The following is a 14,867-nucleotide window of genomic DNA, read 5'->3' as shown; positions in this document are numbered from 1 at the left end:
GCCTTGTAGATGGTGGAAAGGCTTTGGGGAGTCAGGAGGTGAGACACTCGCTGCAGAATACCTAGCCTCTGACCTGCTCTTGTTGCCACAGTATTTATGTAGCTGGTCCAGTTAAGTTTCTGGTTAATGGTGACCCCCAGGATGTTGCTGGTGGGGGATTCGGTGATGGTAATGTCATTGAATGTCAAGGGGCGGTGGTTAGACTCTCGCTTGTTGGAGATAGTAATTGCCTGGCACTTGTGTGGCGCGAATGTTAGCTGCCACTTATCAGCCCAAGCCTGAACGTCGTCCAGGTCTTGTTACATGCGGGCATGGACTGCTTCATTATCTGAGGAGTTGCAAATGGCGCTGAACACTGTGAATGTTTAAGGGGGTGGACGGTTGCCTATCAAAAGGGCTGCTTTTTCCAGATGGTGTCGAGCTTCTTGAGTGTTGTTGGAGCTGCAACTCATCCAGGCAAGTTAAATGCAGTTAATTAAATAAATCTGGAATGAATAAACCTTTATCAGTAATGGTGACCATGAAACTACCGGATTGTCTGAAAAACCCAACTGGTTCACTAGTGTCCTTTTGGGAAGGAAATCTGCCATCCTTACCCGGTCTGGCCGATATGTGTCAGCAATGGCTCAGTGGACGACGCAAATGCCTCTGAGTCAGAAGGTTGTGGGTTCAAGTCCCACTCCAGAGACTTGAGCACATAAAACTAGGCTGACACTCCAGTGCAGTGCAACGCACTGTCGGAGGGGCGGTACTGAGGGAGCGCCGCACTGTCGGAGGGGCGGTACTGAGGGAGTGCCACACTGTCGGAGGGGCAGTACTGAGGGAGCGCCACACTGTCGGAGGGGCAGTACTGATGGAGTGCCGCACTGTCGGAGAGACAGTACTGAGGGAGCGCCGCCCTGTCGGAGGGGCAGTATTGAGGGAGCGCCGCACTGTCGGAGGGGCAGTACTGAGGGAGCGCTGCACTGTGGAAGGGGCAGTACTGAGGGAGCGCCGCACTGTCGGAGAGGCAGTACTGAGGGAGCTCCGCCCTGTTGGAGGGGCAGTACTGAGGGAGCGCCGCACTGTGGGAGGGGAGCACTGAGGGAGCGCCGCACTGTCGGAGGGGCAGTACTGAGGGAGCGCCGCACTGTGGGAGGGGCAGTACTGAGGGAGCGCTGCACTGTGGGAGGGGCAGTACTGAGGGAGCGCCGCACTGTCGGAGGGGCAGTACTGAGGGTGCGCCGCACTGTCGGAGGTGCTGTCTTTCGGATGAGACGTTAAACCGAGGCCCCATCTCCTCTCTCAGGTGGATGGAAAAGATCCCATGGCACTATTTCGAAGAAGAATAGGGGAATTATACCCGGTGTCCTGGCCGATATTTATCCCTCAACCAACATAACAAAAAACAGATGATCTGGTCATTATCACATTGCTGTTTGTGGGAGCTTGCTGTGCGCAAATTGGCTGCTGTGTTTCCCACAATACAACAGTGACTCCACTTCAAAAGTACTTCATTGGCTGTAAAGCACTTCGAGACGTCCGGTGGTCATGAAAGGCGCTATAGAAATGCAAGTCTTTCTTCTTTCTTCTTTCTCATATGTGACTCCAGACCCACAGCAATGTGGTTGACTCTTAACTGCCCTCTGAAATGGCCGAGCGAGACCCTCAGTTGTACCAAACCGCTACAACAAAGAGCACTGCGGGAGTACCTCCACCACACGGACTGCGGGGGTTCAAGAAGGCGGCTCACCACCACCTTCTCAAGGGCAATTAGGGATGGGCTAAAATGACATCATAGAGGATATTCAGCATGCAAGTAGCCCTGCATAATAGCTTCGCTAGGTTTGTACGTCATTGTAAGGCGCGCCTGATCAATGTTCCCTCTGATGTTTTTTTGGTGCGCGGCCCCTTTAACTGGCTGCGCGGCCCGTTCAAATCTTTGCGCGTGCGCGGTTTCTTCCATCGATAAGCCGGTGAGCGGCCTGCGCAAGACCTCCAGACCGTTGCTTAGCCGGAACATTGTGCCTGATGCTGCTTCTGGCATGACCTTCTACACTCCGCATTGAACCAGGGTTGGTCTGCTGGCCTGATCAAGGAGAGAGGGATGTGCTGGGCCCTGAGGTTACAGGTTAAGCAGCGCCTCGATTTCAAAATTCTCATCCTTGTTTTCAAATCCCTTCATGGCCTCCTCGCCCCTCCCTATCTCTGTAACCTCTTCCAGCCCCACAACCCCCCCCAAGATATCTGCGCTCCTCTAATTCTGCCCTCTTGAGCATCCCTGATTATAATCGCTCAACCTCTGGTGGCCGTGCCTTCTGTTGCCTGGGCCCTAAGCTTTGGAATTCCCTCCCTAAACTTCTCCGCCTCGCTACCTCTCTTTCCTCCTTTAAGACGCTCCTTAAAACCTAGCTTTTGGTCACCTGCCCTAATTTATCCTTATGTGGCTCGGTGTCAGTTTTTTTTCTTATAATACTCCTGTGCTGTGCCTTGAGATGTTTTACTACGTTAAAGGCGCTATATAAATACAGGTTGTTGTTGTTATACTGAAATGCAGTTCTGCTGCTGCCGATGGCCCACAGCTCCTCACGGATGCCCAGATGTGAACTGCTGATCGTTCCTTAGTCTGTCCCACTTAGTCTGTTCCACTACACAATGGAAGATGTCCTCATGGTGGAGATGAGACTTTTGTCTTCACAGGGACTGTGCGATGGCCACCTCTACCAATACTGTTGTTGGCAGCTTGTCTGTGACAAGTAGGTTGGTGAGGACACGATCAAGCCGGTGACTTCCTCTCGTTGCTTACCTGACATGGCCCCAGCCTGGCCGCTGTGTCTTTCAGGACTCGGCCCCCTTGCTTAGTAGTGCTCATCTGGGTGGTGGCCATTGAAATAACCTACCCAGAGTGCATTCGGTGCCCTTGCTTCCCTCAAGCGATGTTCAATATGGCGAAGTACCGATTCATCAGTTGAGGGGCAGTGGTAGGTACTGATCAGCGGGAGGTTTTCCTGAGCTGAAGCCAGGAGAAACCCAGGGCCATTCCCACCTGACTGCATATCACCGTGTTCCCCCCCCCGCCCCCATCTTTGGTGGGTCTATCCTACTAGTGGATCACCACCCACCCAGGGATGATGACGAAGGAGTCTGGAACGTTGGCTGATTGACAGCTATGGGTACAGCTATGTCAGGCAGTTGCTCGACTAGTCTGTGGGGCAGCTCTCCCAATTTAGGGCACCAGATGTTAGTGAGGCGGACTTTGCAGGGTCGACTGAGATTCCCTTAGTCTTATCCTGATGTGATGCCTAGGTCATTGCCGATAGGTCTGACATGAATCAGTCATTCATGAAAGAAAGACTTATGAAATAATACTGAGCGGCCTGCGGGTGGCGCTGTCCAGGGAGAGTATAAATACTCGGACACGGGCCCAGCTTGCGCAGGACATTCTTAACAGGAACGAGTAAAGGACACAACTAGACCTCCATGTTGTAAAACAGTTGATTAAAGCTTTGTTTAACACTTAGGCCAAGTGCCTAGTAGTTTTCTTACGTCACTGTCCATCTGATTTTCTTCTCACTGAACTTATTGCTTGAAGGCTCATCTGAACTGACCTTGAAAATTTCCCTTTTAACTGAAGTAGGAGTCCCAGGCCACAACCCCTTCTTTGGGAAACATTTTCACAAGTTAGTTCCTGGAATAACTGCATGAAAATCATGGGCTGGCTTCATATCTTGACCAGCTGGTGCTGGGTTGGCGCTACGATCTAACAGCCTGCCTCGGACTGGCTCAACACAGTCACAAGCTGGTCCCAGGTTGACTCAGCACCCTGGCATGTATTGTGATGGCCCTTTGATATAATTTAGTGAGGAATTATGCTATTTACAGAATAATTAAGCCAGTTGATTTTAATTCCTGGCTGGAGCAGCGTGTCTTACACACACAAGATTAAAGGTTGACGGCTCGGGTCCGTTCCACCACATCAACATGTCGCGCCCAGATTCCAGAATCAGCACATTTTTCAAATAAACAGATTGTACTGGGATCAAGCGACCATTATCCCAGTGAAGAGGGTAGGCTGTTCTCATCCGATGGCCTTGGCACCAAGCCAACTTGTTCTGTGCACCCGATCTCCGAGCTCTAACCTGGCTGTTCCTCAGTCCTGTTTAGCCGGAATACTTTACCTCATCGTAACCACATATCAGGGAGGAAGGCAGGAACTTGGGACTTTCGCTGAATGGAGACCCTATAGTCCATCACTCAGAAGGGACCGACCGCTCCCTCCGCGACACCCTGGTCCACTCCTCTATCACCCCCAACACCCCTTCCCCTTCGCCCGGCACCTTCACGTGCAAGCGCAGGAGATGCAACACCTGCCCTTTTACCTCCTCCCTTCCCACTGTCCAGGGCCCCAAACACCCCTTCCAGGTGAAACAGCGATTTACTTGTACTTCTTGCAATTTAGTATACTGTATTCGCTGCTCACGATGCGGTCTCCTCTACATTGGGGCGACCAAACGCAGATTGGGTGACCGCTTTGCGGAACACCTCCATTCAGTCCGTAAGGGGGACCCCGAGCTTCCGGTTGCCTGTCACTTTAATTCTCCGCTCCACTCCCACTCTGACCTCTCGGTCCTCGGCCTCTTGCACTGTTCCAATAAAGCTCAATGTAAGCTCGAGGAACAGCACCTCATCTTTCGATGAGGCACTTTACAGCCTTCTGGACTCAACATCGAGTTCAACAATTTCAGACCATAACCTCTGCCCCTATCTTTTTTTCATTTTTTTCCTCTCTCTCACATGGCAGCTGTCGATCATTCTGCCATCGCCATTTACACTTCATCTAGAGTCATCTTTTGTTTCTTAACTTGTCCCATTACCATCTCCTTTTGCCTTGCACCATCATCCCTTTTGTCTCTTAATCTCTCCTGCCTTCCACCCTATCACAGACCTTCCCTTTTGTTCTTTCCTCCTCTCCCCCCTCTCCCTGCCCCTGCACTTGCTTAAAAACCTCTTCCAGCTCCAACTTTTTCCAGTTCTGACAAAGGGTCATTGACCTGAAACGTTAACTCTGTTTCTCTCTCCACAGATGCTGCCTGACCTGCTGACTATTTCCAGCATTTTCTGTTTTTAACTCAGATGTAAAGCCCTGACATTTGGAATGCTCTGTACAGTTCTGGTCTCCATATTCCAAAAAAGAAATGGAGGCACTGCAGAAGGTGCAAAAATGGATGATACCAGAACTGAGAGGTTATACCGATCAGGAAAGACTGAACAGGCTGGCGCTGTTTTCTTTAGAAAAGAGAAGGCTGAGGGGCGACCTGATCGAGGTCTTTAAAATTATGAAGGGGGTTCAATAGGGTAGACGTAGAGAAGATGTTTACACTTGTGGGGAAGAACATAACTAGGGGCCATCAATATAAGATCGTCACTAATAAATCCAATAGGGAATTCAGGAGAAACTTCTCTACCCAGAGAGTGGTGAGAATGTGGAACTCGCTCCCACAGGGAGTGGTGGAGGCGAATAGCACAGATGTGTTTAAGGGGAAGCTGGATAAGCACATGAAGGAGAAAGGAATAGAAGGATATGCAACGCCTCGATTTCAAAATTCTATCCTTGTTTTCAAATCCCTCCATGGCCTAGCCCCTCCCTATCTCTGTAATCTCCTTCAGCCCCACAACCCCCCGAGATATCTGCGCTCCTCTAATTCTGGCCTCTTGAGCATCCCTGATTATAATTGCTCAACCATTGGCGGCCGTGCCTTCTGTTGCCTGGGCCCAAGCTCTGGAATTCCCTGCCTAAACCTCTCCGCCTCGCTACCTCTCTTTCCTCCTTTAAGACGCTCCTTAAAACCTACCTCTTTGACCAAGCTTTTGGTCACCTACCCTAATTTATCCTTATGTGGATCGATGTCAAACTTGTTGTCTTAAAATACTCCTGTGCAGCGCCTTGGGACATTTTACTATGTTAAAGGTGCTATATAAATACAAGTTGTTGTTGTCCCAGGCAGTCATGATGTCTGGATTATGCTTCCACACAGCAATATTTAATATAGAGTCAGGCTACAATGGTCAACTCCTGTACCTATTCCCCGCCCCGTCCCAATGCATTCTCTCTTAGGCAGTCCCTCGGGACCGAGGATGACTTGCTTCCACATTAAAAATGAGTTCTCAGGTGACTGATGAGTCCGATGCGGGACCTACAGTCTCAGTCACAGGTGGGACAGAAGGTGGTTGAAGGGGCGGGTGGGTGGGGTTCTTGGGTTGACGTGCTCTCCTTCCGCTGCTTGCGCTTGGCTTCCGCTTGCTCCCAGCGAAGAGACTCGAGGTGTTCGGCGCCTTCCCGGATGCTTCTCCTCCACTTTGTGCGGTCTTGGGCCAGGGATTCCCAGGTGTCGGTGGAGATGTTACACTTTTTCAAAGGAGGCTTTGAGGGTGTCCTTGAAGCGTTTCCTCTGCCCACCTGGGGCTCTCTTGCCGTGTCGGAGCTCCGAGTAGAGTGCTAGTTTTGGGAGTCTCGTATCGGGCATGCGGACGATGTGATCCGTCCATCGGAGCTGATCGAGCGTGGTCAAAGCTTCGATGCTGGGGATGTTGGCCTGAGCGAGAACACTGACGTTGGTGCGCCTATCCTGCCAAGGGATTTGCAGGAGCTTGCGGAGGCAGTGTTGGTTGTACCTCTCCAGTGCTTTGAGGTACCTGCTGTACATGGTCCATATCTCTGAGGCATACAGCAAGGCGCGGAACTGTACCCGCAGCAGGGGGCAGCGTCTTCAGGAGAGGAGACAATCCCCAGGAGAAAAACACTTGCGAGGATAAAGAAGGAAAGAAATGAATTCTTCATTGGCCACCTGTTCCTATTAGATGTGTTAATGGAAGTGTCTCTCTCGCTAGCAACATGCTGCCTGCTCAGAGGGAGCAGCTGCAGACTGACAATTTAATGATTTGTGGTTCTTTGGCTGATTCCAGCCTTTCTAAATTTGTTTCCTATTTTCTGCAGAAACCACCTTCCCAGGTTAAAATTTATCCACATGTACTATCTGATAAAATCAGTATACGAATTAGGACCACTCGGCCCCTCGAGCCTGCTCCGCCATTTAATGAGATCATGGCTGATCTGATTACTCCACATTCCCGCCTACCCCCGATAACCTTTCACCTCCTTGCTCACCAAGAATCTATTTACCTCTGCCTTAAAAATATTCAAAGACTCTGCTTCCACAGCCCTCTGAGGAAGAGAGTTCCAAAGACTCACCACCCTCTGTGAGAAAAAACCTCTTCTCATCTCTGTCTTAAATGGGCGACCCCTTATTTTTAAACAGTGACCCCCTAGTTCTAGATTCTCCCACAAGAGGAAACATCCTCCCCACATCCACCCTGTCAAGACTACAGTTATAGAGGGCCTTGGTGAGACCACACCTGGAGTACTGTGTGCAGTTTTGGTCTCCTTACCTGAGAAAGGATATACTTGCCATAGAGGGAGTGCAGCGAAGGTTCACCAGACTGATTCCTGGGATGGCAGGACTGTCGTATGAGGAGAGATTGGGTCGACTAGGCCTGTATTCACTAGAGTTTAGAAGAATGAGAGGGGATCTCATTGAAACGTATAAAATTCTGACAGGGCTAGACAGACTGGATGCAGGGAGGATGTTTCCCCTGGCTGGGGGGTCTGGAACGAGGGGTCACAGTCTCAGGATACGGGGTAGGACATTTAAGACTGAGATGAGGAGAAATGTCTTCACTCAGAGGGTGGTGAACCTGTGGAATTCTCTACCACAGAAGGCTGTGGAGGCCAAGTCACTGAATATATTTAAGAAGGAGATAGATAGATTTCTAGACACAAAAGGCATCAAGGGGTATGGGGAGAGAGCGGGAATATGGTATTGAGATAGAGGATCAGCCATGATCATATTGAATGACAGAGCAGGCTCGAAGGGCCGAATGGCCTACCCTGCTCCTATTTTTCTATGACCCCTCAGGATCTCCTATGTTTCAATCAAGTCACCTCTTACTCTTCTAAACTCTAAACTTCTAAACTGTGCTTAGATATGGATTTGTAGAGCAGATTGGTGAATGTTGTGCACTGTGCCATGAATGCAAGGCGCAGAGTGGCACTACCGCTTGCCCACGCGGTGCGCAGAATCTTCTTGTCGGAAGGGTGGCGGGCATGCTTACCGCAAACCGAGGGCGAAGCCAGATTGTTCGTTCTGCGCGATCGGACAGGTAATGGTCTGGGACACGGGGGGCAGCCGGAGTACAGGACGAGAGAAAATAAAACGGATAAGAGCCGAGGGCATGAGAAAAACTGTCGGCCCCTTGGTCAGGAGGGTGCCGGTATCTTAATTCAGGAACATCTCCAACAATGTCATTGATGGACCCACCAGGAGCAGCTGTTCAAATGACACAGGTTTGGGCAACCCCGCCGACTCCTCCCACGAACCCTGCTCTGAATCCCCCCCCTCCACACACATACACCCTGGGTATTATACACACCGTCTGACGTAAGAAAACTACTAGGCACTTGGTCTAAGCATTAAACAAAGCTTTAATCGACTGTTTTACAACATGGAGGTCTAGTTGTGTCCTTCACTAGTTCCTGTTAAGAATGTCCTGCGCAAGCTGGGCCCGTGCCCGAGTATTTATACTCTCCCTGGACAGCGCCACCCATAGGCCGGTCAGTATTATTTCATGAATGACTGATTCATGTCACTGTCGTTTCTACTTGGTGTCTGACTGGGACCATATGGCAGCTATGCAACTAGTGGCAGCTCATTTCCATATTCACCAGGGATCTCGCCTTCTTATCGTCACTTTAAATTAAATGCCGGTAGTTAGCAAAGTCCTCCAGCTCATTTTAGCAGCAGTTGGCAGCGAGCGTTCTTGGCCACCAGACATTGAGGGGTTTGTGCGATCTCCTATCGCTAGCGGTAGCACCTTTGATGAGTTGTACCATCTACAAGATGCACTGCAGCAACTCGCCAAGGCTTCTTCGGCAGCACCTCCCAAACCCGCGACCTCTTCCACCTAGAAGGACAAGGGCAGCAGGCGCATGGGGACACCACCACCTCCAAATTCCCCTCCAAGTCACACACCATCCTGACTTGGAAGTATATCGGCCGTTCCTTCACCGTCGCTGGGTCAAAATCCTGGAACTCCCTCCCTAACAGCACTGTGGGACCACCTTCACCACACGGACTGCAGCGGTTCAAGAAGGCGGCTCACCACCACCTTCTCAAGGACAACTAGGGATGGGCAATAAATGCTGGCCTTGCCAGTGACGCCCAGATCTCATATAGGAATTTTTTTTTAAATTGCTGCAGTGCTCTTCTGCGCCACAGGCACTGGGCTGGGATAAAGAAGGCCAGCTCAGCTCCTCTGACCTTTTCGGCCCCGAGCTCATGGCCTCCAACAAACCCAGCAGTGCAACACACCGCAAGGAAAACAGTGAGAACCGATTGTAGGTCACAGGTCTCCGACAAGAAAGGACTCCCATTTCTCCAGCGCCTTTCACGACCTCAGGACGCCCCAAAGCGCTTTACAGCCCATGAAGTATCATTTGAAGTGCATCAGTAAGTTGACCGGCCAAGACCCATCAGGGAGCTGTTGTAAACCATTCTGAGATCATTGGTTGGATGCAGATTGTACCTGAGCCTGTCCTTCCGGCCAGAAACAACAGGAGATCCTTTCATGTTTAGTGCTTTTGTGTTGGAAAGGGATTTCAACTGAATTGGCGGATTGATTTGGGTCGCCAACCCTGGTTGGACATATTCCTGGGGGTTTCCGCACAGAATGGATTGCTGGCTGGCTTCAGGACAGAAAGCAGAGAGTAGGAGTAAAGGGCAACTATTCACAGTGGCAGAAGGTGGGTAGTGGTGTTCCACAAGGATCAGTGCTGGGACCACTGCCGGTCACAAATTACCTTAACGATTTAGGCTTTGGAATCAAAAACACAATTTCTAAATTTGCAGATGACACCAAATTGGGGGGGATAGTCAATACTGAGGAGGACTGCAACAAATTACAGGAGGACATTAATAAACTTGCAGAATGGGCATATAATTGGCAAATGAAGTTCAACACAGATAAATGTGAGGTATTACATTTTGGTAGGAAGAATAGGGAGGTCACTTATCACTTGGAGGGTGCGAGTCTGGGTGGGGCAGAGGAACAAAGGGATCTGGGAGTACAAATACACAAATCAATAAAAGTTGCGACGCAGGTTAGCAAGGCCATAAAACAGGCAAACCAAGCACCAGGGTTTATTTCTAGAGGCATAGAATTGAATAGTAGGGAAGTTATACTAAACCTGTATCGAACCTTGGTCAGATCACACTTGGAGTACAGTTCTAGCCTCCACATTATACAAAGGATATCGAGCCACTGGAGAAGGTGAAAATAGATTTACAAGGATGATACCAGAACTGCGAGGTTATACCTATCAGGAAAGATTGAACAGGCTGGGGCTCTTTTCTCTTGAAAAAAGAAGGCTGAGGGGTGACCTAATAGAGGTCTTCAAGATTAGGAAGGGTTTCGATAGGGTAGACGTAGAGAAGATGTTTCCACTTGTGGGCGAGACCAGAACTAGGGGCCGTCAATATAAGATAGTCACCAAGAAATCCAACAGGGAATTCAGGAGAAACTTCTTTACCCAGAGAGTGGTGAGAATGTGGAACTCGCTACCACAGGGAGTGGTTGAAGCGAATAGTCATAGAGTCATAGAGTCATAGAGTTTTTCAGCACAGAAAGAGGCCCTTCGGCCCATCGTGTCTGCGCCGCCCATCCATCCCTGTCCAGTCTAATCCCATTTTCCAGCATTTGGTCCATAGCCTTGTATGCAATGGCATTTCAAGTGCTCATCCAAATGCTTCTTGAATGTTGTGAGGGTTCCTGCCTCTACCACCCTTTCAGGCATTGAGTTCCACATTCCAACCACCCTCTGGGTGAAAAAGTTCCTCCTCAAATCCCCTCTAAATCTCCTGCCCCTTACCCTGAATCTATGCCCCCTTGTTATTGACCCCCCTACGAAGGGGAAAAGTTCCTCTTTGTCTACCCTATCTATGCCCCTCATCATTTTGTACACCTCAATCAGGTCCCCCCTCAGCCTTCTTTGCTCCAAGGAAAACAACCCCAGCCTGTCCAGCCTCTCTTCATAGCTGAGGCGCTCCATCCCAGGTAACATCCTGGTGAATCTTCTCTGCACCCTCTCCAAAGCAATCACATCCTTCCTATAGTGAGGCGACCAGAACTGCACACAGTACTCCAGCTGTGGCCTCACCAGCGTTTTGTACAGTTCCATCATAACCTCCCTGCTCTTATATTCTATGCCTCGGCTAATGAAGGCAAGTATCCCATATGCCTTTTTAACCACCTTATCTACCTGTTCCGCTGCCTTCAGGGATCTATGTACATGTACACCAAGGTCCCTCTGACCCTCTGTACTTCCTAGGGTCCTACCACTCATTGTGTATTCCCTTGCCTTATTTGTCCGTCCAAAATGCATCACCTCGCACTTTTCAGGGTTAAATTCCATTTGCCACTTTTCCGCCCATCTGACCAACCCGTTTATATCGTCCTGTAGCCTGAGGCTTTCCTCCTCACAATTTACCACCCCACCAATTTTCGTGTCATCTGCGAACTTACTGATCATACCTTTTACATTCTCATCCAAATCATTTATGTAGATCACAAACAACAAGGGACCCAGCACCGATCCCTGAGGTACCCCACTGGACACAGGCTTCCAGTCACAAAAGCAACCTTCGACCATCACCCTCTGCCTCCTGCCACTCAGCCAGTTTAGGATCCAACGCGCCAAGGCACCCTGGATCCCATGGGCTCTTACCTTCTTGACCAGTCTCCTATGCGGGACTTTGTCAAAAGCTTTACTGAAGTCCATGTAAACCACATCCACAGCATTTCCCTCATCCACCCCCCTAGTCACCCCCTCGAAAAATTCAATCAGATTTGTCAGGCATGATTTACCCTTGACAAAGCCATGCTGACTATCCCCGATTAATCCTTGCCTCTCCAAGTGGAGACTAATTTTGTCCCTCAGAATAGTATCGATGCATTTAAGGGGAGGCTGGACAAGCATATGAGGGAGAAGGGAATAGAGGGTTACGCTGATAGATTTAGATGAGGAAAGACGGGAGGAGGCTCGAGTGGAGCATAAACGCCGGCATGGACTGGTTGGGCCGAATGTCCTGTTTCTGTGCCGTATTTCTTATCCTACGTCCTCGCGCCTCCAACTGACCCCCCCCCGCCCCTCGCTCAAATAGCCTTCTCTCCCATCTCCATTATTTTCCTAAGTAATAAACGAAAGTGTTCAAAGGAAATGACAAGAAACACAATTTATATTAACACCCCAGTGAGTTTTCTGCTGGGCCACTCGCAGCCGTGCCCTGGAGATTAATCGTCAATCCTGGAGTACTGGCAACCCGACTCTTGGGTATTCCCCCCACCGGAGACCAGCTGAAAAGTGGGATTGAAAGATGACCAGGACCCCCTCACCTGCTGGGAATAGCGTGTGGCACGAGGGAGCATTAAAGCACGTGAGAAAATCCATTAAAACACGGGGGGGGCCGAAAAACAGGCTCGCGAGCCAATAATAAGGCAACAATGTTACTTTAAAAATGCACAGTGATTCAGTAAGCAACACAAATTGATTGGCTGTCTGTTTTATTGCAGGCGTTTCCCTGTATCTCGACTGGAGTCTATGGTAAGTTATAAAGTCGTTTTATTAATTCTTCAGCTTTTTGCCCAGTAACTTACAAAGCCATTTTCCAGTGTTAGGCGCTGTCGGATGTGGGAATTACTACAGGGGAAAATCGTCAGCTCCTGTTCAGGTGCTGCTGTTTCTTAACAAAGGGACAGGAGGAGGCCATTCAGCCCCTCGAGCCTATTCCACCATTCAGTGAGCTCGCGCCTCATCTGTATCTTAGCTCCATCTACTCGCCTTGGTTCCGTAACCCTTAATACCCGTACCCAACAAAAATCTTATTGAGTAATAAGTGAATAAAAATGAAATGGTACATCTGCTTTAAATAATTGCGTTGGAGTCCGCCGAAGTCTTGCTTGAACGCACTGTAAGCAGCTGGAAAGAAAGAAACTCTGGCATTTCTACAGCACCTTTCGTATAAAGCTAGGCTGACAGTCCAGTGCAGTGCTGAGGGAGCACCGCACTGTCAGAGGGGCAGTACTGAGGGAGTGCTGCACTATCGGAGGGGCAGTACTGAGGGAGCGCCGCACTGTCGGAGGGGCAGTACTGAGGGAGCGCCGCACTGTCAGAGGGGCAGTACTGAGGGAGCGCCGCAAAGTCGGAGGGGCAGTACTGAGGGAGCGCCGCACTGTCGGAGGGGCAGTGCTAAGGGAGCGCCGCACTCTCGGAGGTGCAGTACTGAGGGAGCACCGCACTGTCAGAGGGGCGGTACTGAGGGAGCACCGCACTGTCGGAGTGGCAGTACTGAGGGAGCGCCGCACTGTCGGAGGGGCGATACTGAGGGAGCGCCGCAATGTCGGAGGGGCAGTACTGAGGGAGTGCTGCACTGTCGGAGGGGCAGTGCTGAGGGAGCGCTGCACTGTCGGAGGGGCAGTACTGAGGGAGCGCCGCACTGTCGGAGGGGCAGTACTGAGGGAGTGCCGCACTGTCGGAGGGGCAGTACTGAGGGAGCGCTGCACTGTCGGGGGGGCAGTACTGAGGGAGTGCCGCACTGTCGGAGGTGCAGTACTGAGGGAGCGCTGCACTGTCGGAGGGGCAGTACTGAGGGAGCGCCGCACTGTCGGAGAGGCAGTACTGAGGGAGCGCCGCACTGTCGGAGGGTCAGTACTGAGGGAGTGCTGCACTGCCGGAGGGGCAGTACTGAGGGAGCGCCGTACTGTCGGAGGGGCAGTACTGAGGGAGCGCCACACTGTCAGAGGTGCCGTCTTTTGGATGAGATGTTAAACCGAAGTCCCGTCTGCCCTCTCAGGTGGACGTAAAAGATCCCATGGCACTCTTTGAAGAAGAGCAGGGGGAGTTATCCCGGGTGTCCTGGGGCCAATATTTATCCCTCAATCAACATAACAAAACAGATGATCTGGTCATTATCACATTGTTGTTTGCGGGATCTTGCTGTGCGCAAATTGGCTGCCACGTTTCCTACATTACAACAGTGACCACACTTCAAAAAGTACTTCATTGGCTGTAAAACACTTTGGGATGTCCTGAGGTGGTGAAAGGCGCGGGAGAATTACAAGTCTTTTCTTTCCATGCCCAGCGCAGCTCCCTGCATTACCGTGCTAATCAGAGCTTACAGTGCTCAGTCACTGAAACGTAATTTTCAAACTTGCTTTTGTGAGCTGCGTCGGACATGGTTGAGCATTCCACTGCTGGATCGGCGACATTTGGGAGATTTATATTTGTTAAATGCTTCATTAACTACTTGAGAAGCGGAAAAGCACCGTCAGCACAGATTCATCATGATTGACAGATATTTGTTTGTTACCACCAACAGCTAAAAGCTCGCCAAAGTCACATATTTTACCGTGGTGGCGGGGAGGGGGGAAATGAAGTCCTCTCACCTTCTTCATGAAAAGAAATTCATGTCTGGGTATCTGTGTCTCTGAGGGAAACTCACCCCTGTGGAATTATTACTGTCTAAATAACTTGCTCCCAGCCTCCTTGGTCTGTGCGATCTCCTGGACTGGGCTCCGATCACCTGAGGAATTTTCCCCGAGTATTTTTTCCCTTATTGGCCCTGGGTTTTTTTTCTGCTTTTCCCAGCAGATTACATAGCTGCAGGGTGATTGGGGGGCGGGGGGAGGGAAGTAATGTCTGGTCACTATGCTCCAGCCGTCATGAGTGTGGGGCAGGCTTTGACGGACCAGCTGGTCTTTGCGCGTCCGTCGGTTTTGTA

General features: G+C 50.4%; 1 protein-coding gene across 1 annotated transcript in view; it reads left to right on the top strand.

Moving 5' to 3' along the window:
• The window catches only part of LOC147092941 (ADP-ribose glycohydrolase MACROD1-like), a 1,295,420-nt gene that overhangs the window by 1,197,107 nt on the left and 83,446 nt on the right, over positions 1 to 14,867 (top strand). The window contains exon 7 of the mRNA XM_085976266.1: positions 12,661 to 12,691. Within this exon, the coding sequence (XP_085832392.1) occupies positions 12,661 to 12,691 (31 nt within the window). The remainder of the gene's footprint in view (positions 1 to 12,660; positions 12,692 to 14,867) is intronic.

The sequence above is a fragment of the Somniosus microcephalus genome, unplaced genomic scaffold, assembly GCF_052327205.1.
Source record: "Somniosus microcephalus isolate GS21.2 unplaced genomic scaffold, FLI_Smic_1.0 unresolved_chr2, whole genome shotgun sequence".
Taxonomy (NCBI): Eukaryota; Metazoa; Chordata; class Chondrichthyes; order Squaliformes; family Somniosidae; genus Somniosus; species Somniosus microcephalus.
Note: the sequence above shows the minus strand (reverse complement) of the source record. Positions and strands in the feature narration are given on the sequence as shown.